At 41.2% G+C, this 24226-nt stretch overlaps 3 protein-coding genes and 1 long non-coding RNA gene across 4 annotated transcripts; 2 read left to right on the forward strand and 2 right to left on the reverse strand.

Moving 5' to 3' along the window:
- Positions 1 to 7980: 7980 nt before the first annotated feature.
- On the reverse strand, positions 7981 to 12159 carry LOC117773343 (histone H3.3A). The gene is made up of 4 exons (XM_034605168.1): positions 12011 to 12159; positions 10728 to 10871; positions 10441 to 10594; positions 7981 to 9451 (listed from the first exon to the last, which is right to left on the reverse strand). The coding sequence occupies exons 2-4, from the start codon at positions 10853 to 10855 to the stop codon at positions 9323 to 9325; spliced, it is 411 nt and encodes a 136-aa protein (XP_034461059.1). The 5' UTR covers positions 10856 to 10871; positions 12011 to 12159; the 3' UTR covers positions 7981 to 9322.
- A 508-nt stretch (positions 12160 to 12667) lies between these two features.
- LOC117773342 (histone H3.3A) lies at positions 12668 to 15263 on the reverse strand. The gene is made up of 4 exons (XM_034605167.1): positions 15121 to 15263; positions 14075 to 14218; positions 13669 to 13822; positions 12668 to 13575 (listed from the first exon to the last, which is right to left on the reverse strand). The coding sequence occupies exons 2-4, from the start codon at positions 14200 to 14202 to the stop codon at positions 13447 to 13449; spliced, it is 411 nt and encodes a 136-aa protein (XP_034461058.1). The 5' UTR covers positions 14203 to 14218; positions 15121 to 15263; the 3' UTR covers positions 12668 to 13446.
- Positions 15264 to 15425: 162 nt separating this feature from the next.
- Positions 15426 to 23909, forward strand: nop53 (NOP53 ribosome biogenesis factor). The gene is made up of 12 exons (XM_034605164.1): positions 15426 to 16008; positions 16526 to 16602; positions 16803 to 16905; positions 17756 to 17958; positions 18728 to 18783; positions 19360 to 19455; positions 20371 to 20472; positions 20578 to 20736; positions 22202 to 22377; positions 23014 to 23080; positions 23478 to 23554; positions 23686 to 23909. Exons 1-12 carry the CDS (start codon positions 15803 to 15805, stop codon positions 23744 to 23746), a joined length of 1383 nt encoding a protein of 460 aa, XP_034461055.1. The 5' UTR covers positions 15426 to 15802; the 3' UTR covers positions 23747 to 23909.
- Positions 21754 to 22034, forward strand: LOC117773344. Its single transcript, XR_004615908.1, has 2 exons — positions 21754 to 21876; positions 21939 to 22034. It is a non-coding gene; the product is annotated as an uncharacterized LOC117773344 (long non-coding RNA).
- Positions 23910 to 24226: the final 317 nt, after the last annotated feature.

The raw sequence follows: 24226 nt of genomic DNA on the forward strand, positions 1-24226 counted from the left end.
ACAAATCCACTATCCAAGTGTTTTCATATCATTATATCACATTTACATCACACGTCATAAATATAGTACTGCACGTAAGATAAAATAAGATCTCTTCTAAAAATAAGACGTAATGATGATTGTTTAACAATTAGTTTCAAGTGTTGAAAATAAAAGAACCAGAAAAGAATTTGTAAAACATACGTTTCTGCTTTTGTTCATAAAGCAGTAATTTGTCTTTCATTACATACTGATAATAAAGTAAAAGACTAAATTAATATTTTGGCAAAAATAGTAATAGTATTTTAGGACTATTATTTTATTATAGTCCACATGTTATTGTCAGTAACATGTGTTTCATGTAATGCAAACATTGTCATTAGGAGGCGCTGTAGAGAGACAAACGAGTAGTTTGTGTATAAGTGTATAAGTGTGTTTCTATGTATGTGCGTGTGTGTGTGTGTGTGTGTGTGTGTGTGTGTGTGTGTGTGTGTGTGTGTGTGTGTGTGTGTGTGTGTGTGTCCGCAGAGGCTTGTTGTTCTATCCCTCCCTTCTTGTTTCTGGTAGCTCTGTGACTAGAGGAGCACATGGCCGAAGACAGACAGACAGACAGACAGACACACACCCACACCCACACACACACACACACACACACACACACACACACACACACACACACACACACACTGTGGTACGTCTCACAGTCGAGAGCAGTATAATAGACTGAGGTTAGGAATGAGATGAAATAACTTAAATAGGTTCAATGATGCATTTACAGTCACAAGTTCCTCTTATTTAGAAAACATGTTTTTCTTGGTGCTTCAGATGGATGTGTGAGCTTCACGGTGCAGAATGATGTGTTTGCAGAGCTCAACACTACAGGGCTGCTTCCACATTCATCAGCTGAAGGGTGACGTTTCTCTGTGCTTTGCTTAAATCTCAGTTAAAAGGTGATTTCATTACCTTAAAATGAGCCCTTTGTAGCTGGGTCCTCTTCAACAGAGAACGCTGTGTTGCACCTTCATGTTTCTACAGAAGACTAAAACGGACAAACCAAACACTAGCTCTGGAGGGGGCCTTTATATTTTACCATGGGTTATTCCACATGCAAACACATGGGGAGGTTGAAGGGAGGGGTATTATCTAGCAAGCTTATTTGCCCTGTACACTCACATCACATTCCACACTAGTGGATATCAGCAGATGTTAGTGACCACCAGTGGATGTTAGGGACATATCTTCAGTTGTACCTCAGCATCAACAGGTGTTTTGGCTTTTTAACCACAAGACACCATCTTCTAAGGCAGGCCCACCTCAGGCTGATCAGACCTGGGTGTGTGTCCCGATAACATCATGAGGCCCAGTTGCAATATTTCTTCCTGAACCACAGCCATTGGCTTTAGCGCTGTGCAGTCCGTGATCTTTCTTTTATAGTCTGTCACAGGGCTTGTCTGTAAATTCATAGTTCTTTGAGCAACCGGATGGTGGCTGTTGAAATAAAACCCCTGCAGCAAACCTCCACTGGGTGAACTATTTCCTTCCAGACACTTCGTTCTGCCTCAAATGCCATGTCTGCATACCACAGCCTCTTCCTTTACATTAAATTACATTTCATTTAGCTGACGCTTTTATCCAAAGTGACTTACAATAAGTGCATTTAACCATGAGGGTACAAGCCCAGAACAACAAGAATCAAGAAAGTACTATTTCTTCAAAAAAGCCAGACTACAAAGTGCTATAAGTAAGTGCCATTTAAGTGCTACTAAATTGTTAGTTTAAACTTTTATTCAAGGTGTAGTCGGAAGAGGTGTGTTTTTAGTTTGCGGCGGAAGATGTGCAGACTTTCTGCTGTCCTGATGTCATTTGGGAGCTCATTCCACCATTTCGGAGCCAGGACAGCAAACAGTCGTGATTTTGTTGAGGGGTTAGCTCGCAGTGAGGGAGCAACAAGCCGATTGGCAGAAGCAGAGCGGAGTGGACAGGCTGGGGTGTAACGTTTGACCATGTCCTGGATGTAGACTGGACCCGATCTGTTCACAGCACGGTACGCAAGTACTAGTGTTTTGAAACAGATGCGGGCAGCCACTGGTAACCAGTGAAGGGAGCGGAGGAGCGGAGTAGTCTGAGTGAATTTAGGTTAAAGAGCAGTCGAGCTGCTGCATTCTGGATGAGCTGCAGAGGTCGGATGGCACTAGCAGGTAGACCAGCCAGGAGGGAGTTGCAGTAGTCTAGGAGTGAGAGGACCAGAGCCTGGACCAGAACCTGTGCTGCCTTCTGAGTGAGAAGGGGACGTATTCTCCTGATGTTGTGCAGCATGTATCTACAGGAACGGGTTGTTGCAGTAATGTTGGCAGTCAGGGAGAGTTGACTGTCGGGTGTCACACCCAGGTTCCTAGCAGTCTAGGTGAGGGTTAACACGGAGTTGCCAAAGGTAATCGTCAGGTCGTAGGTGGGAGAGCCTTTCCCTCTTCCTCTCATTTGCTTCATCAACAGCATCCTCCCAGGATACTGTCAATTCTGCAAAGTAGACAACACGCAGAGCACCAGGTCCGGTCTTAGGGTGTTAGTGACAATATGTGATGGGACTGACCTACATCCAATAGCCTTTCCCAGTCACAGGCTTGCTCCTCCAGAGTGGCCCTCTCCTGTTCCCCTTCTCGTACAAATGCTGTCCTTGGAACTGCGCTCCATGTTTTGGAGGGAAAGGCATTAGTAGCAGTACTTAAATATGTAAAGTGCCTTAAGATAATGTATGCTGTGATTTGGTGCTGTAGATAAATTAAATTAAATTAAATTGAACGTTACAGAGGACATATGAATTTTCTACATGTCCATGTCCTTAACCTGTTTGTCCCTTCTCATTTAGATGCCTGTAGTTTCTCACCAACATCATCGAAATCTACTCCTTGTTTGTTCATTTCCGTTCCTTGTGTCCTGTTAAGCTTTCAGAAGATACAAACGAAATTACGCACAGAAGTCACTCCAACTGTTTCCATATGTATCTCACGTTGAGAATAAATGAGCCTTGGCAGCCTACTTCGAACACCCCTGTCATTCTTCTGTGAATGGGATTCTCCCACTGGTTTTATGGTGAGTGGAATGTCACACTTATCAAACTGTTATGTACAGTTTGACATAGACATGATTTAAGTAATAAATTGGTAGAAATTAACACCGAATCGACTGTATAATATAAAAGGCTCACTTGTGCTAACTTGTCTAATCAGTGACACATACTGTAAAAACACAGAATAGACAAAGCAACAATAAACAACACAACACCAGTGTTTCCTCTCTGACGTCTCATTAATCAGTGTGTGTGTGGCGGCACTGAACCCTGCTGTGTGACCAGTTGACTACCAGGTTGTGCTAATGGCTGAACATGGTTAATCCCTGGGAGCAATTCTCTGCACACCCCCACCCTCAGGTTCCCGAGCCCCCCCCCCCTACTCACCACGTCTCTTTGTGCACTAGTGCAAGAAAATAATCTCAGTGGTGCACTCATCTAGTCTGAACCCACTCACCCCCCATGTCCGAGTCCCTACTACACACACACACACACACACACACACACACACACACACACACACACACACGCTTTGTCTCCTCACTATAGGCTCAGGTGAGTGTTAACACATCCTGATCTCAGTGCTGATGTTAATTACCCAATGTTTTTGCGTCTTATTTGTGGTCAGACAACACACCATACACATTCCTGTCAAAAGTTTTCGAATACCTCCACGTTTCCAGCTGTTATTTATATTTACACAACTCAATGTCACAGTGCTTCTGACATTAGATACCAGAGCAAATAAACAATTAATCGTTGAATCTTTTTGTGGAACTGTATTTAATCTGAATGCTTGACTCATTCAATTGATTCTTCTTTCTACAGTGGAAATCAAATAATATTCAGAAAGTTCGTCTCAACACTGTTGCACTCGTAGTTTTTTCACCTTCTCACCAGTTGATCCAAAACCATGAGGTTTCAGACTGTCCTCGTCATCCACTGTCTTCTTCTTTTCTTCTCATTATGTTGCTATAGGATGAAGCCCCTCCCTGACCGACCATTCTGTCTGTCTGTATGTTACATGTATTTTTCCTCATTTCCTCATGTACTCATGAGTCAGTCTCAGTTGTCAATCATGATGTTTCACGTTGTTTTTATAGCGTCAAATAACAATTGGGGAGCAGTCATTGTTGTCCATCTTTATATACAGTGTATGGTTGGAAGTTCTTTATTCAAACCCATCTTGCACCTCGCTATTATAACAGACTTTTTGCTGTAAGTAAGTGCTGCGTTTCCATGTGGGCAAACTTTTCCATTTCACACAAACCCGATCCTTCAGTCTGACAAACTGTATTACTTTAAGAAAACAATTCAGGGTTACAACCTCATTCCATTCTTTTCACTTATTTGTCTGCCTCAGCATGTATCCTTTTAATTGTCAAATTTTTACTAGCTGTTTTGCCTCAGTATGTTTAAAATTAAAAATTAAATTATAAAATTAAAATTAAAATTAAAATAAATAAATATATAAATATATATATATATATATATATGTTTGTTGTCCATTTGTCTGTTGTTTATTCTCTGTTTCTTTGTTTGTCTGTTCTCTTTTTAACATCAACCTGCTCGGGACTGCAGATGAAAATTTGTCTAAGAGACTAACTCTGGTACATTTATATGAACCATTGTACTCTATATTAATCAATGTACACTGTCCCTTTTAAATAAATAAAAGTTAAAAGTATAACTAAGTGCAACAGCAAAAATACATATGAGGAAAGACTATCTATTTGTGATTCATCCTCCAGCCTCATCTCTGGGCACATATTCTTTGACTGTCACCATTTGGTAGAGAAATAATACTTTTGCTTTTACACATGATCACATACATTGCAGCCTTTATGATGCAGCTCACACTAAAACTGCTGGAACAGTTTGGAGCTTTAGGTGGATATGAAGCTTGTGTCTCTACCCATAAACAGTCCAGGGTCTCTACCTATCACTGTTCCTCATTCCACTGGAGTTTTGTGTTAAATGTGACCCGGTCCACCAACCCACCACATACATCTGTCCCTCTTCCTTATCCCCCTTCTGTCCCTCTCCACTCCCCTTCTGTCGCAAACACACACACACACACACACACACACACACACGCACTCACACGCACTCACACTGTACCAGTTGTGTACTAATCTGGGGTCGACCTTTCAACCTGCCCCCTGCCTGGCCCCCCCCCCCCCCTTCTCCCCAAACACACACATATACACAAACACACACACACACACATCTCTCTCTCTCTCTCTCTCTTCCTGAACATCACATCCATCTCTCTCTTCCACCCATCCCCCCCATCACTCCTCACCCATGCTCCACCCGTCGCTGCATCCTCCCACCACCCCTCCTCCCAATCCCAGCACTGTGTTAATCTGGTGCTGGTCTGACGGTCAGCACTTTGAGCGGCAGACAGACAGATTGGCTGTAATCCCCTGAGTGCCACAGATGGAGCACCACTATACGCAGACCTTGGGGAAGGTGAACGCACAGTTGTGTACACACACACACACACACACACACAAATATACACACACACGCACAAAGACATACAATTAGAAAGAAAATACCTATACACATTATATGCTCAACATTTAGGGCAGAGTACTGCTTATGAGGGGTCACATCAACTCAGTCTCACATGATGCTGCTTCACTTTAAGACTCCATGTTTCTGATGAACAATGATACAAAGCACACTTAAAACAAACAAGAGAGGCTTGTGTTGCGTTCACTGGTGTAGTCACAAATAAAAAATAGGATATTGATTAGATAATGAGTCATAATTTACAACGAAGAAAATCACAGGCCTGTTTTGTCCTATTCGACTCATTTTAAGGTGAACACACGTGTAGATTGTAAAAACCAAAGACCTGGTGAGAAATGCATTCAGTTTACACAAGATAATCCACTGATCACAATTCATTGTTGTTAAAGCTCATTCAGAACAATAAAGGCCTGGTTCTTCTAGTCCCACACGTCAATATACAGGTCCAAATCCATGGGAAAGAAACAGTTCTTTTGATATGCCGCTATGTAATCCTGCAGTTAGATTAGCTTTTAATCCAAAGAATGAAATTATTTCATGTATAATTATCTGGTTAATTGTGTGAGCCCACTTTTCACAGACATCTGGGAAATGTGCAGCGTTTTGGGACTGACTGAAGTACAGCACGGCCAACAATGGAATTCTTAAGGTCGGTACTAATATAATATAGACTTAATTTAAAGTATTCAATAGCAATTTATTGAATACATCAGCAGTAATATGTAAGCACATAAACACAAAGTATAAATAAACAATCTCAAAACAGATCCATTAGATTTGTTTTTTTGGGAGCCATATGAATTTAAACCAAAAACAAATGAACGTCATGAATCTAATATTTACATTTCATCAACAGTGCTGAATGACATCAAGATTAAAACTGATTCAAATGAACACAGAGGGAGACGGAGGGTGTTGATGAAGGGGAACTGGAACTTGTCTCACTGCGTTATTGGTTCTGCCAAACAGGAAGTGTTGGTAGCAAGTGTCTGACGTGGTTGTTGATGGGTGTTGACTCAGTGTGGACCCGTCCTTCACCACACTGGCTCTATTGATTTGAATATGTGGCTGATTAATAACAATTTACAAAACTCTTGACTGGATGAAGGCAGAGTTGGCCGTCACCCTAGTAAAGTGACTGGACGACAATCAGTGTGTGAGTGTGTGTGTGTGTGTGTGTGTGTGTGTGTGTGTGTGTGTGTGCATACCACTGAAGCTGTGGTGCCCATTCAAAACAACAGGATTAAAGGCTGCTGTTTGATTAGATGTTTGTTTGTCTATGTGTGTGTTTCATTGTAATGAGTATAGCTGAGGCCTCAGCGACATGGGTAAAATAAGTGTGTGTGTGTGTGTGTGTGTGTATTTCATTGTAATGAATATGGCTGAGGGCATGGCTTGATCCCTTTTAATCAAGGAAGTAGAAGGATGAAATTAAACACTGATGAGGGGAATGATGTCAGGCCAGAAAGGGATATTAATTGTATTTCAGAGTGTGTGTGTGTTTGTGTGTCTGTGTGAGAGAGAGAAGAAGAGGTACATAACAAATTTTACAACAAGAATAGGACAATGGGTAAAGAGGTTTCTGTAAAGTATTTCTCTGTAGAGTCGCTGTTCAAATTAAATTTAGAATTCAAATTCTAAAGTACGTATTTTATGAGGGTAAATACATATATATACATATATATATATATACTGCATTACTCAGGATTGAAGCACATCACATCTGTGGGAGTTTTGAGAATGTTATTTACACAGTGTTTTGCTGCCATCATGTGGTGTAAGAGGTGTCAGTAGTCTCATTACACTGAAGGTTTCCAAGCCTCATGTGAAAACCTACAGAGATGTATTTATGGAGCTGCAAGTATGGATGGTGTTCTGTTGTCGTAAAGTTGAGTATGTGACTCATACACTGTTTGTTGATCTGGGAGTGGTTACTCCTCCTGGTGTGGGAACATGTACAAACTTGCAAAATATTCTTGCACAGTGGTTCAAAGAGAATATAAAAACGTGCTTGAGCTGTTGTAACAACAAAGAGGAAACATTACAGAGCTAATGTTACAGTTTTACTGTTCTTGTTGCCTCTGCAATTAAATCCAGTTGAATAATGGGATGTTTGTGCTTTGTTTGTTTACTTTGTACTGTGCTCATTTGCCGTACGATACACTAATAACCCACAACATTAAACCTGCTGTGCCACCAGAACAGGTCTGACCTGCAGACATATGGACTCCACTAGGCTTCTGAGGGCGTCCTGTGGTAACATGTTTACAGTTCTGTCAAGTTGTGATGTGAGGAATCCATGGATAAGACTTGATTTTCCAGCACATCCCGCAGTTGCTTGATCAGACTTGAACTCTTTGTCATGTTCCTCAAACACCTGAGACAGGGGAGCGTGTGTGTGTAACATCCATTTATTACCACCTTATATGACAAATCTGGAAATTACAAACATTGTTTAATTGAAACATCATCCTCAACGTTTCAAAAAAAAGAAAAAAAGAAGAAAATCAAATTGAGCAAAAACTAAAAATTAAGTTAAAAGGGTGACCAGTCAACCTGAGAAACGGTATACAGATGATCAAATGATCCGGAGGAAAGAAACTGAAGCACAGGGGGGACTTGTACAGACAATTATTATTTTTCATGTAACACTGATTTAAGATACATTTGAATCAGTTATTTTGTCCTTTTAAAAAATAATTTTCACTTTGAGAACTTTTGGTTTTAGAGACCATTACAAACCTTGATGGACCTTTGTCATAAAAAGGTCCTATGTTAAAAAATGAGCCACTACTAAAAAAGTATCTGACACCATCATTGAGCTCTAAAGCTTTGGCTTTAAATAATTAGATGAAACCAATTTGAACACCACAAAAACAGGTGAGGTTTAACGCTTGTCAGTTAGGAAAAGAGCATCTACATAGGATCAAACTTTGGTGCCAAAACGAGTCAGTAGCATCACATTTCAGTAGAAAAAAATATTTCTATAAATGTCTGATTCATCCCCCCATCTCCATGTCATCCACAGTATTAAAGAAACAAAATCCTGTGCATGAAACTTATTTGGAAGAAAAAAAAAGACCTCACATGACAAATGACAGCAGTGATTAATATGGTAATCATAAATCAATGGATTGTATGGATTGTATACAATTTGCTGTGGTGATCAGAGCTGGCACTCATGCAAACACACGCAGAGACAGAAAGTCCATCCTCTACCTTCATGAGCAGAGACTGACACTCTTATTTCTACATGTGGAGGCCGGCAGAGGATGGGAGGCAGGAGAAGAGGACCAGGTAAGTTCTTCTAGCACCCTGCTGCGGAAAAGAGACCAGAGTCCCCCAGCAGACAATACCTCTCCTCTTCTCCTGTCTGTCCCTGTTTGCAATGTTCTAGTCTATCTTTCTCTCCCTCATTCTTTCCACAAATCATCCTTCACCCAACAGTCAGATTAGAAACAGTGCAAACAAGGAGACGTGTGCTTGAGGAGACCTCATCACCAAAGAGTTGGTACATGCACAAAAAGAGAGTACCCTAGAAGTCTGCTGCCGAGAGCACTAAGAAAAACACGACTATACACTTTATTTATCCATAATAGAATCAGTTTTCCTCTACACACTACTAACACAGGGAGAGAGGGGGGAGGGCAGGTGAGGGGTGGAGGGACGGAGAGACAGGGGGGTGAAGGAAGGACAGGAGGAGGTGAAAAGATTAAAGACCAAGAGGAGGTGCGTTTAAGCACGTTCTCCACGGATACGACGTGCCAGCTGGATGTCTTTGGGCATGATGGTGACACGCTTGGCGTGGATGGCGCACAGGTTGGTGTCCTCAAACAGACCCACCAGGTAGGCCTCACTGGCCTCCTGCAGAGGAAGAGACAGGAAACAAGCAGCGGTCAGCACAGTTCAGGTTACACAGGGAATTAGTGTACATAGCTCTTTAGTACCCTGAAGTGGCAACAGACAAGACTAAAATGTTGTGCTTTAACATATTGTGAAGTAAATGCTTCACATAAAGGCTATAGAATAACACTCACTGTTTAGACTGGAGGTTTTGCTTTCACTATGCAAGTGTGCCTGTCACTGGGCACAACATTTCAGGTGTACAGGGAGGGCCAGTACAGAGACCGATGGGGTGGTAAAAATAGTGCGGCAGGTTTGTTGTTGTAGAGTCAATGGCCAGTCAGCTATGTAAAGAGCTCTGGGAATTGGTCAACATTCAGTTGACTTTATTTCTACTAAATCAGTATGTAACAAAATCTGCCCATTTATTAATACAAACGGGTGTTTCTCTCTACCTCTTTCATTGCTTTGAGATCATTGTCTCTTGTTCAAGTTGGGATTTTTACAGCTGGTTCTGCTGTTGACCAACAGTCAGCCTGGTAGCGGTTACCATTACCAGAAGATGGAAAAACTAGCGGGAAAAGTTGTTTACTGTATACATGGGCTCTTATCTCAAGACTGTCTTTACAAAATGTATAAAATGTATTGATAGATAGATGCAGCAACAAAAATAATAGATGAATGTATTTTTTAAGTAAATGGTGGGTGAGATCTAAGGTGTACGTGAATCAACGTGCATCTACGAATTTTAGGAACACACTTTACGTGGAGTTAAGTCTTCAGTAGACCTGGTCAGATACACACAACACATGTATACACTGATTCATGTAAGAAGTGCAAACCTTTGTAGTTTGAGATATTTTACATAGAGAATATTTTTTACTTCTACTTAAGTAAAGATTCTGCTCCTATCCTCCTTAAAGAAATTAAAGGAATGTTGCCTTCACAATATCATATATGCATATGTACAATTAAATTGTCCTACATGTGATTTTGATTATAATACTGACCTGCAGAGCTCCGATGGCTGCACTTTGGAAACGCAGATCAGTCTTGAAGTCCTGAGCGATTTCTCTCACCAGGCGCTGGAAGGGCAGCTTGCGGATCAGCAGCTCAGTGGATTTCTGATAACGACGGATCTCACGCAGAGCCACAGTACCGGGCCTTCACAATGCATATAAAAAATTATATAGGAGGATATGTGAGGCAAAACCTGGTCGTAGAATGTATTTTATTGTATTGCAACTCGTAGTTCAGGGTTTCCATCTGGCCTGGGAGCTGTCTTTTCTTGTCTCACCTGTAACGATGGGGCTTCTTCACGCCACCAGTGGAGGGGGCGCTCTTACGAGCAGCCTTTGTGGCCAGCTGCTTACGTGGGGCTTTGCCTCCAGTGGACTTACGGGCGGTCTGCTTGGTACGGGCCATGACTACTGAAGATCACCTGAATAAGATGGAAGAGAAACGACAAATTTTGTTGAATATGTTCAACTCATGGACTATTGTGCTTTCTTTACTGTGATTTCTCTTACACAAGGGGGTTCCCCAACTTTTCTCAGTTGGGGAACCATTCTTTCGTAGTACCAGTAATGCACACAGCGTAAGGTTTAAAAATAACACACTTTTGCATTTAATACTGTATTTTGTTGGTCAGATACTTTTATACTTATTCTATATGTGGGACTATAGGTCTCACACATACCCCTCACATTCTGTCTTGAGCTTGACTTCTCTAAAATCAAATTACCTGCTGCCCTGTAACTCCGGGTTAGAGCGAAAATATTGCAATCTTCGCCATTGTGGGAATATAAAGGATTATCTTATCTTATCTATTGAGGTGGACACTTCCTAAACAATGATTATTAACCACAAAATAAACGTTTCTTCTTATTCTAAGACACTTTATATAATGCTTGTTAGAATTTTAATAGGAAACTAGAGCAGGTAACTTGGAGAAAGTAAACTTTTGGAGTAAGTAAACATAGAGGACATTCCCTAACGCAGTAAGAGTGACACGCGTCAATCAAAGAAGAACGACGATGCTATTGGCTGCTGGATAAATACGTAACTAAAAACATAACCCGTACACCAATCAGAATGCGGGGCCTTGCACGGTGGGCGGGCTCTACAGCTGCCCTCCACTGTTGCTGGGTCCGCCCACCGCGTTCTGATGATGGCGGCGGTTTGATGCGCGAACGGGATAAAGAGCCAGAGCAGAGGAGCAGAGGAGCAGCACATAAACAACTTCAATTCTCCAGACAGCCGCTGTCCCAGTCCTCCAGAAAACAGAAGGACAGGACAGAGGACACTTCGGGGAACTCGTACATGTGCCCGGGGAGGCTGAACGGTCCCTAACGGCCGCGTAGCACCGAGCTGAACCGGCGCATAATTTGAAAGCGGTTCCCCCTGATGTGAGCTGCAGAAGAGACTGCGTTTCACCGCTTCCACAGCCGCGTCTGTTGTTTTCACACACGACGAAATAACACGTTATTCTCCTTTTAACGCGACAGTGAACACAACAGTTAAAAACAGAAGCACATAAAGTTCCCTCTCGGCCGCGGGGACTCGTGTGGAGAAGCTTACCTGTGACGGACAGTGAGCGCGAGTCGTGAGAAATGTTTCGCTTCTTTCTATTTTCTTCTTCGTATCCACAATGGGAAGCAGCGTCCAGCGGGAAAATGGCCGCCGCGTCAATCATCGGCCCCACAATGCAACAGTGTTCACAACATATGTATGTGGTCACTTTTGTCTGAATGAGACGCGCGGCTCCTCTCGGGTGAATTAGATAAAGAGCGCGTTTGTTTTATTCTTTTAAAAACCATGTGCTTTATATTGTGAGCAGCTCCATGGAAAATACTGAAGTGCGGTGTTTTTATTTTTCTGCTTTCAATGCGACATTGACCCTTCAAACTCAAACCGAAAGTAATAAGTTACGCAGTACTTTTGTACCGACGTCAGAGACCGATTTCAAATAATAAAAATGTTGACTGACATGAATGAAATGCTTATTTTAAATGTAATAGACTCCAGAGGTTGTGACGGCCTCTTTAGCAGAATTTGTTCTTGGAACGATGTGTAAGAATAGAAGTTTATAAAATACATGCACAAAAATATGAGTAAGACCTGAAACTATCTTTTTATACATGTTTTTGTTTTTGTTTATAAAATGATTTTGTGAAAATGCTCATCAAGATTTCCTGAATTCCAAAGTGACAAGATGTAGATTATCTTATACAACTCATTTAACCACAAGTATGTTTATTATGTTTGTAAGTGAATTCCAGGATACAAATATTTTTGCCTTTAAAAATGACCGAAAACATAAATCAAACACACAGTAGAAAAAAAAGGTTACCATATCAACCTGAGAGAGGAACCAAAAGTCAAAAGATTAACCTGGACATAACGACATGGCTGAAAATTAAAACATGATCAACAAAGGTCTGCTACATATATGCCGCTTGTAATCTGTCAAACCATGCAGTGTCATCATAGCACAATGACGTTTCTAACTGACATCCAGAATCAACTTTTCTGTTTTGATACATTAAAAAGGAACAGTAGAAATACACCATTATTGTAAAAAAAAAAGGAGAAATCACTACTTTTACCACAAATTTCTAATAAAAGAAATCAAAAAGACACACTATATCAACGTATGTTTCTGTCTGAAGATGAGAATGTCTCTAATTTTCAACCCTTGTTTAATTTTTTTTACACTATTCTTTGCTTGCAAAAACACCCTACTCATAGAGATAAGAAGACATTTCTTTGAGCCAGCTAGAGAGAAGTGAGGAGTGTAACTGATTCAAAGTTTCAAACATTTATGAAGATATCTCTAAGGAAACTCTGCGACTAGTAGCACCAAAGAAGACATGATCACACATTTTACGGTTATCACAATCATATGATATATATAGAACCTCAAACCAAACTACTAAATATAGAGATGAAAGTATAGGGATGAAAGAGTGGTAAAGGGACAAGAGGACAGAGCATATAATAAACCAGAAAACATCTTAAGCACGCTCTCCACGGATACGACGTGCCAGCTGGATGTCTTTGGGCATGATGGTGACACGCTTGGCGTGGATGGCGCACAGGTTGGTGTCCTCAAACAGACCCACCAGGTAGGCCTCACTGGCCTCCTGCAGATGACAAATCATTGTTGTTTAGGTGGGAAAGAGACGAAACATTGTTTCAGTACATTAGTTTATTACATTTTTATGGCTAATACTGACCTGCAGAGCTCCGATGGCTGCACTTTGGAAACGCAGATCAGTCTTGAAGTCCTGAGCGATTTCTCTCACCAGGCGCTGGAAGGGCAGCTTGCGGATCAGCAGCTCAGTGGATTTCTGATAACGACGGATCTCACGCAGAGCCACAGTACCGGGCCTTGACAATGCATATAAATAATTATATAGGAGGATATGTGAGGCAGAACCTGGTCGTAGAATGTATATATATATATTTTCTTTTATTGACCTCATTACAGCTAAAATACAGGTGATTTAGACATTCTACTGGTCTACTGGTTTGAGAAGTTTTTTGAACTCATGTGTTTTCTAGACCTTACTTATGAAAGATGTCAGTGACTCATAGTACAGGGTTTCCATCTGGCCTGGGAGCTGTCTTTTCTTGTCTCACCTGTAACGATGGGGCTTCTTCACACCACCAGTGGAGGGGGCACTCTTACGAGCAGCCTTTGTGGCCAGCTGCTTACGTGGGGCTTTGCCTCCAGTGGACTTACGGGCGGTCTGCTTGGTACGGGCCATGACTACTGAAGATCACCTGAGGATACATAACAAACACCACTTTAAGGATTGTGCAATAAAATTGCACAATGTGAAGGATAAGTTATCATTTTCCGTTTATATTTAGTTTAAAACTTAACATGGACTTGACAGACTCTACTTTTAAGTCAGAGCTGGTTAGAAAATACAAACAATATCAGGAGCCTTATTTTAAAAAATAAGATTGAGGGTAGCTTATGCAATAACTGTAGGAAAACAGACAGCGAAGGCATCGAATCACAGAACGGGTCCTTATCATGTAAACCAATCACATTCTGCTGACGGGCTTGTAGGGCGGGGTGTTGTGAATCTTTAAGCCAATCACCGCGCGGCCGCTTGGCTACATACCCCGCCCCTTGCGCACTGGATGTGGGTTCGCTCGTTTCTTCATACAGTGCGGCCCGGTTGCTCACAAGGCTTGATTTTTTATTCAGAATGAGCTATTTTGAAGGAAAACCAGGCGACCCCGCCCACACCGGCTGCACAGTGTACGCAAACCAGCACACCCGGAGTTGATGGCTGGCTGCTGGCTAGAAGAATGTAAACGGGAAGGAAAAATCGTTGTAGGAAATGAAGAGGGTGACGATAAAAACGACGGAAGATTGTAAAAACCGCAGCACGAAAGTGGAATCTACTTTTTGAAGATGACAGGGGACATGTCAGGGGATCGATTGGTGAACAATATTTTGTCAGATGACCCCTCACTGTAGGAGCATTACCGAGTCAAATCCAACCCGATCACAAGTGCTGTTCAGGTCCCTGACTCCCCGAGCAGCCAGATAATAGCTCGACTGCCCTGCGTTTTCTTTTTCACCGAAAATAAACCAAAAACACGTCCATCCGACAGCTAATGTCACATGAAATGATAGATTTGAGTTTTATCGAAAAGGTGATGCTTACCTTTGAAAAGTTAGTGAAAGATTGCAGCTCCAAAATGGGATTTTATTCTTGAGTCTCTTAAGCGTTGTTCTCGCTATAAAACGAAGGGAGGAGAAAAAAAGGAAAAAGTACATAGGAGAGCAATAGGAGACACGTTTCCCATGATGCATCTGGGACAAACATATTACCTACATGCTGCAACATGATAAACAACTACATGACTGCACTCATATGTAATGACAAGTTTTTCTCAGTTTATTAACAGCTTTGTTAGTTTATTTTTTTTATTTTTTATTTTTTGTATAATTTAATTTTACTATGATTTAAAAATGCAACAACACTGCAATGTCAGGGAGGTGAAGTGCAGTGCAATCCAGCCATTTTAACAGTGTATTCACATTTAAATTTGTATTATTTAATGATCATTAAATAAAATATTTGATACCAACATAACAAGGCTGGTCATTGTTGTTAACGTCATATATAAAAGTATATCACTTTCACATTGTTTAACCCAAAGCAGTTATTATAGCCCTATAAGCTGAGCTACATTAGGAAAAAACTAAGTTAATATTTATATTCATATTTGATTTAAAAAAAAGCTTTTTCAACACATGCACTGTCGGTCCTGTGGGTGGCGCCCGCTGCTCCACTCCAGCGTATAAGCATTGAAGAAGAAGACACGTGTTTCTGTTCTTTCAACATGGCGTCCGCCAGGAGGCTGAAACGCGTGGCGTCTTCTCAACCAGGTTTTTTAAATGTAAAGCCCTCAGAAGACGTCAATGATTCGTTGGGCGTCAAGAGGAAACGCGTGAACAGGAATAAGAAGAAAAACTGGAACAAATACAGCGACATAAATGATGTGGAGTCGTTTTTAAACGACGTCAGGCACCAGGAGAGGACGACAGGGTAACGCAGCTAAATGTGGTGTGATGTGTGAAACTCTGACCATATTGATTCAATATAAATGTTTCCTCTTTACCTCTCTCACAGGCCTCGTGTCAGAGTTTCTTTGTATATCGGCGATGTTACACAGTTAACCACATGTTGCTTTGGTCGCCTAAAAGAGCGTCACAAACTACACGGTTCTTCTGTTCAGATGTAGCCAGGATTTTTTTTTAAAAGTTGTATTTCTCATAAATTATCCATGTTTGTGTTGTCTGATGATTTCTCTACACAGCGAAGTTTAGTCAACATCTTCAGTAAGTCCACATTGAGATTCAGTCTAGCGCCACAACAATATTTTGCCTTAGTCGAATGTCAGAAAATTGAACAAGAACTCTGATGTCGTCTAAGTAAAAGTGCTGCTTTGCTCTGTACCTTCGATTGCATTGTGTTTTGTACTGTTAGTGATGTTTTTATTTCAATCCTCTGACTATTTGAACGCACAACAATGACGTCACCAGTTGTGATCTGTATGTTTCAGGGGTCTACTGTCTGAGAAGTCAGATGAAAGTTTGTTCTTTTTGGATATTGGAGAACCGAAGAAAGCTCAGCAGAAGGGTAAATATTTCATATTAGTGTGTAAACTAGTAAATAGAGATTTAATGGGACCAACAGTAACAATAAATAGTTGTATTTTCAAGAGTAGAACAGGTTTAAATGAACCCCTGTACCAACCAATAGGATGGTGTCTTTACAGCCTTTGATAAAGAGATGTGTATGTATTTCATGTTAGTGATTGATCTGTTTTTTTTGTGAAGTGCCAGAATCCGTCGAGGGGAAGACAAGGAAAGGAAAACCGTCCCGTCCCCTGAGGATTGACCTTATCCTGCAGCACGACTCCCTCGTTCAACCACCGAAAGAGTCAGTACCCATGTTTTTTCTTTCTCTCTGTCTGTGATTTGAGTTGTACTTGAATATTGTTTGAAGAAACAGAGCCCAGTGTCCCCTCACATTTTATTTGGTTGACTCTTCACTAGGATTCAGTCTGTGTGAATTTGGCAAAATGTAGTATAGTATCTGGGAACAGTGGTATTACATGAACCATGTTGTTTTTCCTTTGTATTGGATATTACAAAGTAAAGATAACATTTGTTTATGTTTCCAATGAGGCGTATGTAGAGATTTGTCTAAATTAATTGTATCGTAAGCTTTAAGTTTTATATGTAGTTACCTGAAAGTACTGCAGTTTGTACTGTGTTTTCTTAAATGTTTGAGAACTGTGTATGACCGGTGATGATCTCATCCTTGCGCTCCCAGTATTTCCTTCATGGGAATGTGAAGACAACACAGAGGAGCTCAGGAGACTGTTGTGTAAATTGGTGTCCTGAGATCTGAGGTTATGCAAACACTCACCACAGTGTAGATTGTGTCAGATAAAACAGGCCGAAAATCTAAATGCTTGTTGCTGTCTACTAAATTCATTACTTTCTCCTGAATTCGTGTAACTGCTTACAGACATGCACTGAACTTCGGAGATCCTCCAGACATTCTCTGGAGGAGGTGTATGTGAGAACGCAAATGTCAGAGTAAGAGCCTCTCTTTTTGGGGACTTTCTCCGGCCAGTCCCCTGGTAAAAAGTCTGCAGAATATCCAATATCCAATTCTCCGGGCTTGGGCCAACTTCTCTCCATCTTATCTCACTCTACGTGTTTCCCTTACATTGTCCTGCCCTCCATAATCAACTGTTCATCTCATCTGCCTCCTCCCTCAGTGTGCTGGCCTATCAGCAACCAAATGCCAAGAAACTCCGTCGTATTGCCCAGAAGTCTGAGCACTTGGCAGCCAAAGGCGTGTTGCCTCGGAGGCTGAAACGGCTGCAGACCAGGCGGCCTGTCATCAAAGGGCCCAAGAAAGCAGTGACAGAGGCCAACAATTACCCCGACAGAGGATATTACGACATATGGGGACAAGAGAGTGAGTGGAGTCTGTCTGTCTCTGTCTGTCTCTGTCTGTCTGTCTGTCTGACCGTCCTGTGATGATCTCATCCTTGCGCTCCCAGTATTTCCTTTATGGGAATGTGAAGACAACACAGAGGAGCTCAGATGATTGTTGTGTAAACAGTCATCTGGGATCTGAGGATACTCTTAAACACTTAAGTTTTGTGAAAATCAAGGTGATAAAATATAGATGTTAGTAATAAATAGATTGATAATCATCTATCATAGTGATATGTAAATTGTGCATCTCCTTGGCTTTGAATCCTTTGTTGTGGGTGTAATTCACCAAGCTGTATTTACCAAACAGTTTGAATGATGTGATCATTGGAGTCCATCAAGGAAGCCACCAGAATTTTGTTTTCTGAATTTGTTGATATATCCAGAAATTGAGTGAGTTTGTCTTAATCGCTCACTAGCTTTCTCTGAACCCATTTTATTGGTTCTTGCAGCTGCATCAACCAGAATCATCTTTAACAATTAGAGCATGAAAGTGATTGGATTTAGTTGATTTTGCAGCAAGTCATCAATTTCAATTCAACATTAAAATTATCCCCATCCTTTGCTTTCAAGTTCTGTTACATATTTCAGTTATTGAATCAGAAGAAGTTAAGTAACAAACATTTCAAATAATCATTTATAGACAGTATTGGAACTGACCTTTGTTATTTTGAACCAGCTCTTAAAGTGTAGATAAACAAATCCTTTCTATATTTTCTTAGTATCTCCATTTTTTCCCCCCATCACAGCCAAAGATTCAGGTGATCCCTGGTACCTTCAACAGACTGGCAAGAAGCGTGTTAAGGTGAGTTTGTTTTTGTCAGATGTATCTTGGCGTTCAAAAGTATGAGACCACTTTGAAACGGATTAGAAAGTAAATAAACGTCCAGCAGGGGAGCTAATCCACTTGTTTAGGGTGATGTCACACGTGATGTAATATCCATAACCAGGTCCAAACCTTCAGGTTACAAGCAAACAAGAATGGCACAGCCTGTGAATTAATTCACCATCACATGTATTTTAGAGAGGCATCGATTAGGATTAAATTCAAGTTGTTTTTTTTCTTTCCAGCAGAGCATACATGGCTCTGCTCATTTAATCAACTTATTTTCAGTCTTCACACTGTCATTGCTTCTGTGCTGTCCAGCTAATTCTAGCCAGCAAAGGTTAGCACACAACGGCAAAAAACAACTTTATTTCGCATCAAATTTAATCTATTCCATCATCTGAGATCTACAATTACAGCAAGGGTCACGGCACTGCGGCATCTTGATAATACCAGAGTTTGGACCCAGACTTGTCACAACTTAACAACTGAATATTTCCTATTGCATGAATGGTGCTTTGAATGTGACTGTTGTGGCCTTATCGTTTTTGTCAGCGTCCAGAGAAGTTGAACGAGAAGCCGTCTGTCCTCCCTGCTGTGGAGGTCATCGCCCCGGGAGGATCCTACAACCCAGACTTCTTTTCCCACCAGGTAACTGAACCATGTATGCATAAACTTTAGTGTTGTGCGGATTGCAGGTATACTTGACACGCGGTTGATCCACGGGTCGGGAGGGTAGGGTCGTAAAAATTTTCATTTCTGATGAACAGCGGATGGGTTCGGGTGGGTGAAATGGGCATCATCAATGTATGAAATATTAATAACATTCTCAAAAAGGTGAACATCAAACAAAAATAATCTTGTGCATTCCTTCAACGGGCGCTCATTAAGCGCAGCCTGGCACATAATTTACTACTTTGTTTTCTTAAATTTTTGAGAACTGTGTGTGACCGGTGATGATCTCATCCTTGCGCTCCCAGTATTTCCTTCATGGGAATGTGAAGACAACACAGAGGAGCTCAGGAGACTGTTGTGTAAATTGTGTCCTGAGATCTGAGGTTATGCACACACTCACCACAGTGTAGATAGTGTCAGAAAAAACAGGCCCAAAATCTACTATGCTTCATTACTTTCTCCTGAATTCGTGTAACTGCTTACAGACATGCACTAAACTTCGGCGATCCTCCAGACATTCTCTGTATGAGGTGTATGTGAGAACTCAAATGTCAGAGTGAGAGCCTCTGGACTTTTTGGGGACTTGCTCCGGCCAGTCCCCTTGTAAAAAGTCTGCAGTATATCCGAAGGAACCGATGTGAGAACACAGCAGGAGATCGTCCACAGGATTCTCTGCGAGCGTCTTGATGACGGTTAAAAGCGGTGCTACACAAGACACCAACAATATCAAGAGAGTTTTTGATTATTAGGTCTAATGCATTTAGGCGGGGCGGATGTCCACATCCGTCCTGAAGTAAAAAAAATGTTTTAAGAAGCCTGTCCCATGAGTTACATTGTTTCTTTTTGTAATGTGCTGAATGAACTGACTGTTCTCCTTCACTCTGAATCCAGGCCTTGCTGAAGGACGCCCATGAAGTGGAGGTTAAGAAGAAAAAGGCCGAAGACAAATTAGAGAGACAGCTCGCCGTCAACAAAGATGACACAGCCACAGTGGTACAGATGATCATGCCAGCTCTGCCTTCGTTTTCTGACTCATTGTAAATGCAGCAGAAACTCTGAACTTGTCTCTTTCCTCACGTGCGTCCGTGTGTTCTGCAGGACACAATCTTACAAGAAGAGGTGGAAGGTCTCGTAGAAGAGGATGAAGAAGAAACAGCTCCTGTTGAGGAAGACGATGATGCAGTAGTAGGAGCCATCGCCTCGGGACAAAAAAAGACTGAGAGACAGAGGAAGAAAGAAAAGGCAGAAAAAATAAAGGTACATACTCGATACATACTTAATTTTAAGGGATAATTAACTTCCTGTTTCATGCAAGTGAATGTACTATTCCCCTGATTATGTTAAGGAGCAACAGGGTAGAAGGCAACTAGCCTGTTTTTATATTCTGGAAAACATCACATTTTCTGTAAAGTAATGAAGCTTTTTGATAAGATGATTAACCGGACTGAACAACAGCAGATGTAGTCTGCTGCACTATTATTTTGACATTTATTAATAAGGGCAACAAAGATGTGCTTAGAACTCCTAAACCTGAAAAGTGAGAAGTAATTGAACATAGATCTGAAGTAATTTATTAGGTAATCGAAATGAAATGTATCTGCTTGGTAATTTTCCAAAATTGCCTGTAATTGAAATATCTTCGGGCTTTTCGATTAGGGTTCAACAAAACAATACACACTAGGAAGACCCATCCCATGTTCTGGGAAACTGACAGGCATATTCCACAGCTTGTTTGACAATTTCATAGATGAAACCATGAAAATAATCAGATAAATCCATAATAGAATTAATGAATCTCCCTTCTTTGAGGCACTTTGGACTTTTCAGAGACGAGTGTGAAAACGCAGCGCTTGTTTCGGGATATAATTCTAAGGAACCATTCAGCCCTGGTATTAACATCTGTGCTGAGTGATCTGAAGTGGTTGGCGTTAAGTATTAAAATGCTTCCTGAATGTGTCTCCTGTGACCACTTGTGATCAGATATCATTTCCCTTCTCTATATGCAAATAAGCACGTACACCATTTCTGTTTGCGTAGACCAAATTATGTTATTAGCCAGTCTGAGTTTACAAATGTGTCAATGTGAGTGTGTATTTGCCTGTGTTCAGTCGGTGAGAGAGGGGGGATGACAGAGTGGAGCCAGAACAGGCATCAATATGCTGCATGTAGCTTTACAATGAAACAAGATTTTAGCCATTTGGGGAAAAAAATAAAACCAATTTGTGGTGGTCAGCGTTTAATATTGTGGCGCTGGCCACAAACAAGGCTGTATATAAGAAACTGTAGCAGGTCAGAGGATGTCAGCTAAGGAGGCGGTCCTTCAGGCGGCACAGAACACATTTGAGTTCACACAGCAAAAAGAATGTGGCAACATGCGTCCCAAGACCACGTCTGAAAGTAGTTTTTGTGGTCTCAAATGTGTCATTGTGCCTATGGTCTGTTCACACCTGAACTTAAAGCTGACCACTTGTGATCGGATCACTCAGGACGGATGTTAACGTCAGGTCTGACCATTGCAGAACAAAATGTATGATAATTTCATAACTGCACAGAGCGCAAAAAAGTGAGCTTTCGTTTTCAATCATTGAAGTAGGTTCCATTTAAAATGAACTGTTTGCAGTTTGAAATAACTTCCAAGTGCTCAGAAAGATGCCGCATTGTTGTTTCTCCACTCACCATCTGATTGTCTACCTGACTGTTCATCTTCCTCTTCCCACCCCAGGGGCAGCTGCGGCTGGCCGACAGACGGGAGACTGACCAGAAACAGCAGCTCTTCCAGCTTCGCTCCATTAAGGCGTCCGTCAAAGAGCAGGAACACAATACAGGGGAAAAACAGAAACTACGCAAGGCTAACCAGGAAGCCCAGAAAAGCCAGCCCAGACGCCTCGGCAGACTCAAGTACATAACGCTCTTCCACTACATGTTGCCGTGTGTTAACGGGGTCCTCGAGTGATTTAGTATTGCACTTTGATAAAGTGAAGCAACTCGTAACAGACAGAATAAAACGGTCAAAATAAATGGAGCAGAGGTGGAGATTTCCTGACTTTTGGTCTGTAAAATAGTGGATTGCCCGTTTTAATGCTGTAGAATACATGTAAAAATATTCCTGCTCTTATCTCTGCTGAGGAAACAAAGCTTTTGTATGTATTCATAATACGTTGAGCTAATTTGAGACCATGTAGACATTTTGTTTTTTAATTGTGTTACTTATTTAATTACATTTTTAATTCTTCATTCCCACTTTAGCAGCAGAAATAATACAATATATTATATTTACATATGTTCTTTCAAAATTAATTTTAATCAGCTTAAGTAGTTGGAATATGTTTCAAATTTGTGTGCAAAATGTGAAGATGTGGACATTCATTTTAACCAGGCTCTTCACTCTTCCACTAGTCATCACAAACGATGCAGACACACGTTAGCAGGATTAACATAAAGCTTTACGTGTGGTTGTTTCTGCAGGGGGCAGAATGCGAACAGACCTTTTCTTGACCACAATGTAAACACTTGGCTTTTTGCTCTGATTTGCAGGTTCCAGCCTCAGGACATGGAGGTTCAGTTAAGTGACGAGCTGGCCGGCTCCCTGCGACAACTCAAGGTACGTCACCAACATCTGTAATGTGCTCTTACTGATCCGCTTTGACCTTGAGGACATGGCGTCTTTATCTGTAATGACTTTTGCTTCGTTTAGCTGCTGTATTATCTTCAGTACTCTGTATTGTCTTACTCTAAGCCTTATCCTATTCTTTAATACTCTGACGGCCCACTTTCCCTCTAGGGACAATTATAGTTTCATTTGATGTAATTGCCAGTGGAAAATTCCTGTCTTCTTTTATCTCCTGTCATTATGTCTCTGAATAATGCTTTAATCAGCCTTTATGGTTTGAATGGGATTTTGTAATTTGGGTGGGAATTGGATATTGAGTCACATTTGCCTCACATGGATTTATCTGGACGTGTACCTTCCTGTCTCTTGTAATGTCGCAACTCTGCAGCCAGAGGGCAGCGTCCTCAAGGACCGCTTCAAGAGTCTGCAGAAGAGGAACCTGATTGAACCCAGAGAAAGAGCCAAGTAAGGACTTGTTATGTAACAGCTCATGAAAGATGCTCGGTGATGAACAGATTGATGAGGTGTGTATTGATGAACAGATTGAGGTGTGTATTGATGAACATGTACGTTTCCACCCTGCCCCCATCTCTTAGGTTCAAGAGGAGACTCAAGCTGAAGTATTCGGAGAAGAGGGCTTTTAAAGCGATCACCTAGGGCCGACCCACACAGCCCAGGAGCCGAACACGAGAAGCTGGGCAACGTTTTAAGCCACAAGTGCAACATCATGGAACTGTGTATATACAATGTAATAACTGTTGATTTCCTGCTTGTCCCTTTCAGACAATTACAACTTATGATAAAAAAAAACGACAATGTGCTGTGGAGTAGTTTATTTCTAATAGTCATATGTATGTTGCCGTCTCGAAAATATACAATATAATTCAATTTCTGTATAAGTTATGTAGTGTGACCCCTATCGGAAAAAGGTCAACCATGGGTATGTAGTATGAAACTTGGTCTGCCGAGACAAATTGTTACTGTTGCCTCTTTTACACCACAATTAGCTGGTATACGCAGATTTTTAAAATATGGGTCAACCCTCTAAAAAAGACAATTCACTCCTTTTCCATTGCCAACTGATAAGTTTGCCTCTGTCTTTAAAAAAAAACCCCAAAAATGCTCTCACCTTACTGT

This window comes from Hippoglossus hippoglossus, chromosome 13 (genome assembly GCF_009819705.1).
Source record: "Hippoglossus hippoglossus isolate fHipHip1 chromosome 13, fHipHip1.pri, whole genome shotgun sequence".
Classification (NCBI taxonomy): Eukaryota; Metazoa; Chordata; class Actinopteri; order Pleuronectiformes; family Pleuronectidae; genus Hippoglossus; species Hippoglossus hippoglossus.

Coding starts and splice junctions, on each gene's coding strand:
- nop53 (XM_034605164.1), top strand. CDS start 15,803: ATGGCGTCCGCCAGGAGGCTGAAACGCGTGGCGTCTTCTCAACCAGGT. Junction 17,959..18,727: donor CGACATATGGGGACAAGAGA/GTGAGTGGAGTC, acceptor CCCCCATCACAG/CCAAAGATTCAGGTGATCCC. Junction 23,081..23,477: donor GCTCCCTGCGACAACTCAAG/GTACGTCACCAA, acceptor GCAACTCTGCAG/CCAGAGGGCAGCGTCCTCAA.
- LOC117773342 (XM_034605167.1), bottom strand. CDS start 14,202: ATGGCCCGTACCAAGCAGACCGCCCGTAAGTCCACTGGAGGCAAAGCC. Junction 13,823..14,074: donor AAGAAGCCCCATCGTTACAG/GTGAGACAAGAA, acceptor TGCATTGTCAAG/GCCCGGTACTGTGGCTCTGC. Junction 13,576..13,668: donor CAGCCATCGGAGCTCTGCAG/GTCAGTATTAGC, acceptor TGTCATCTGCAG/GAGGCCAGTGAGGCCTACCT.
- LOC117773343 (XM_034605168.1), bottom strand. CDS start 10,855: ATGGCCCGTACCAAGCAGACCGCCCGTAAGTCCACTGGAGGCAAAGCC. Junction 10,595..10,727: donor AAGAAGCCCCATCGTTACAG/GTGAGACAAGAA, acceptor TGCATTGTGAAG/GCCCGGTACTGTGGCTCTGC. Junction 9,452..10,440: donor CAGCCATCGGAGCTCTGCAG/GTCAGTATTATA, acceptor CTTCCTCTGCAG/GAGGCCAGTGAGGCCTACCT.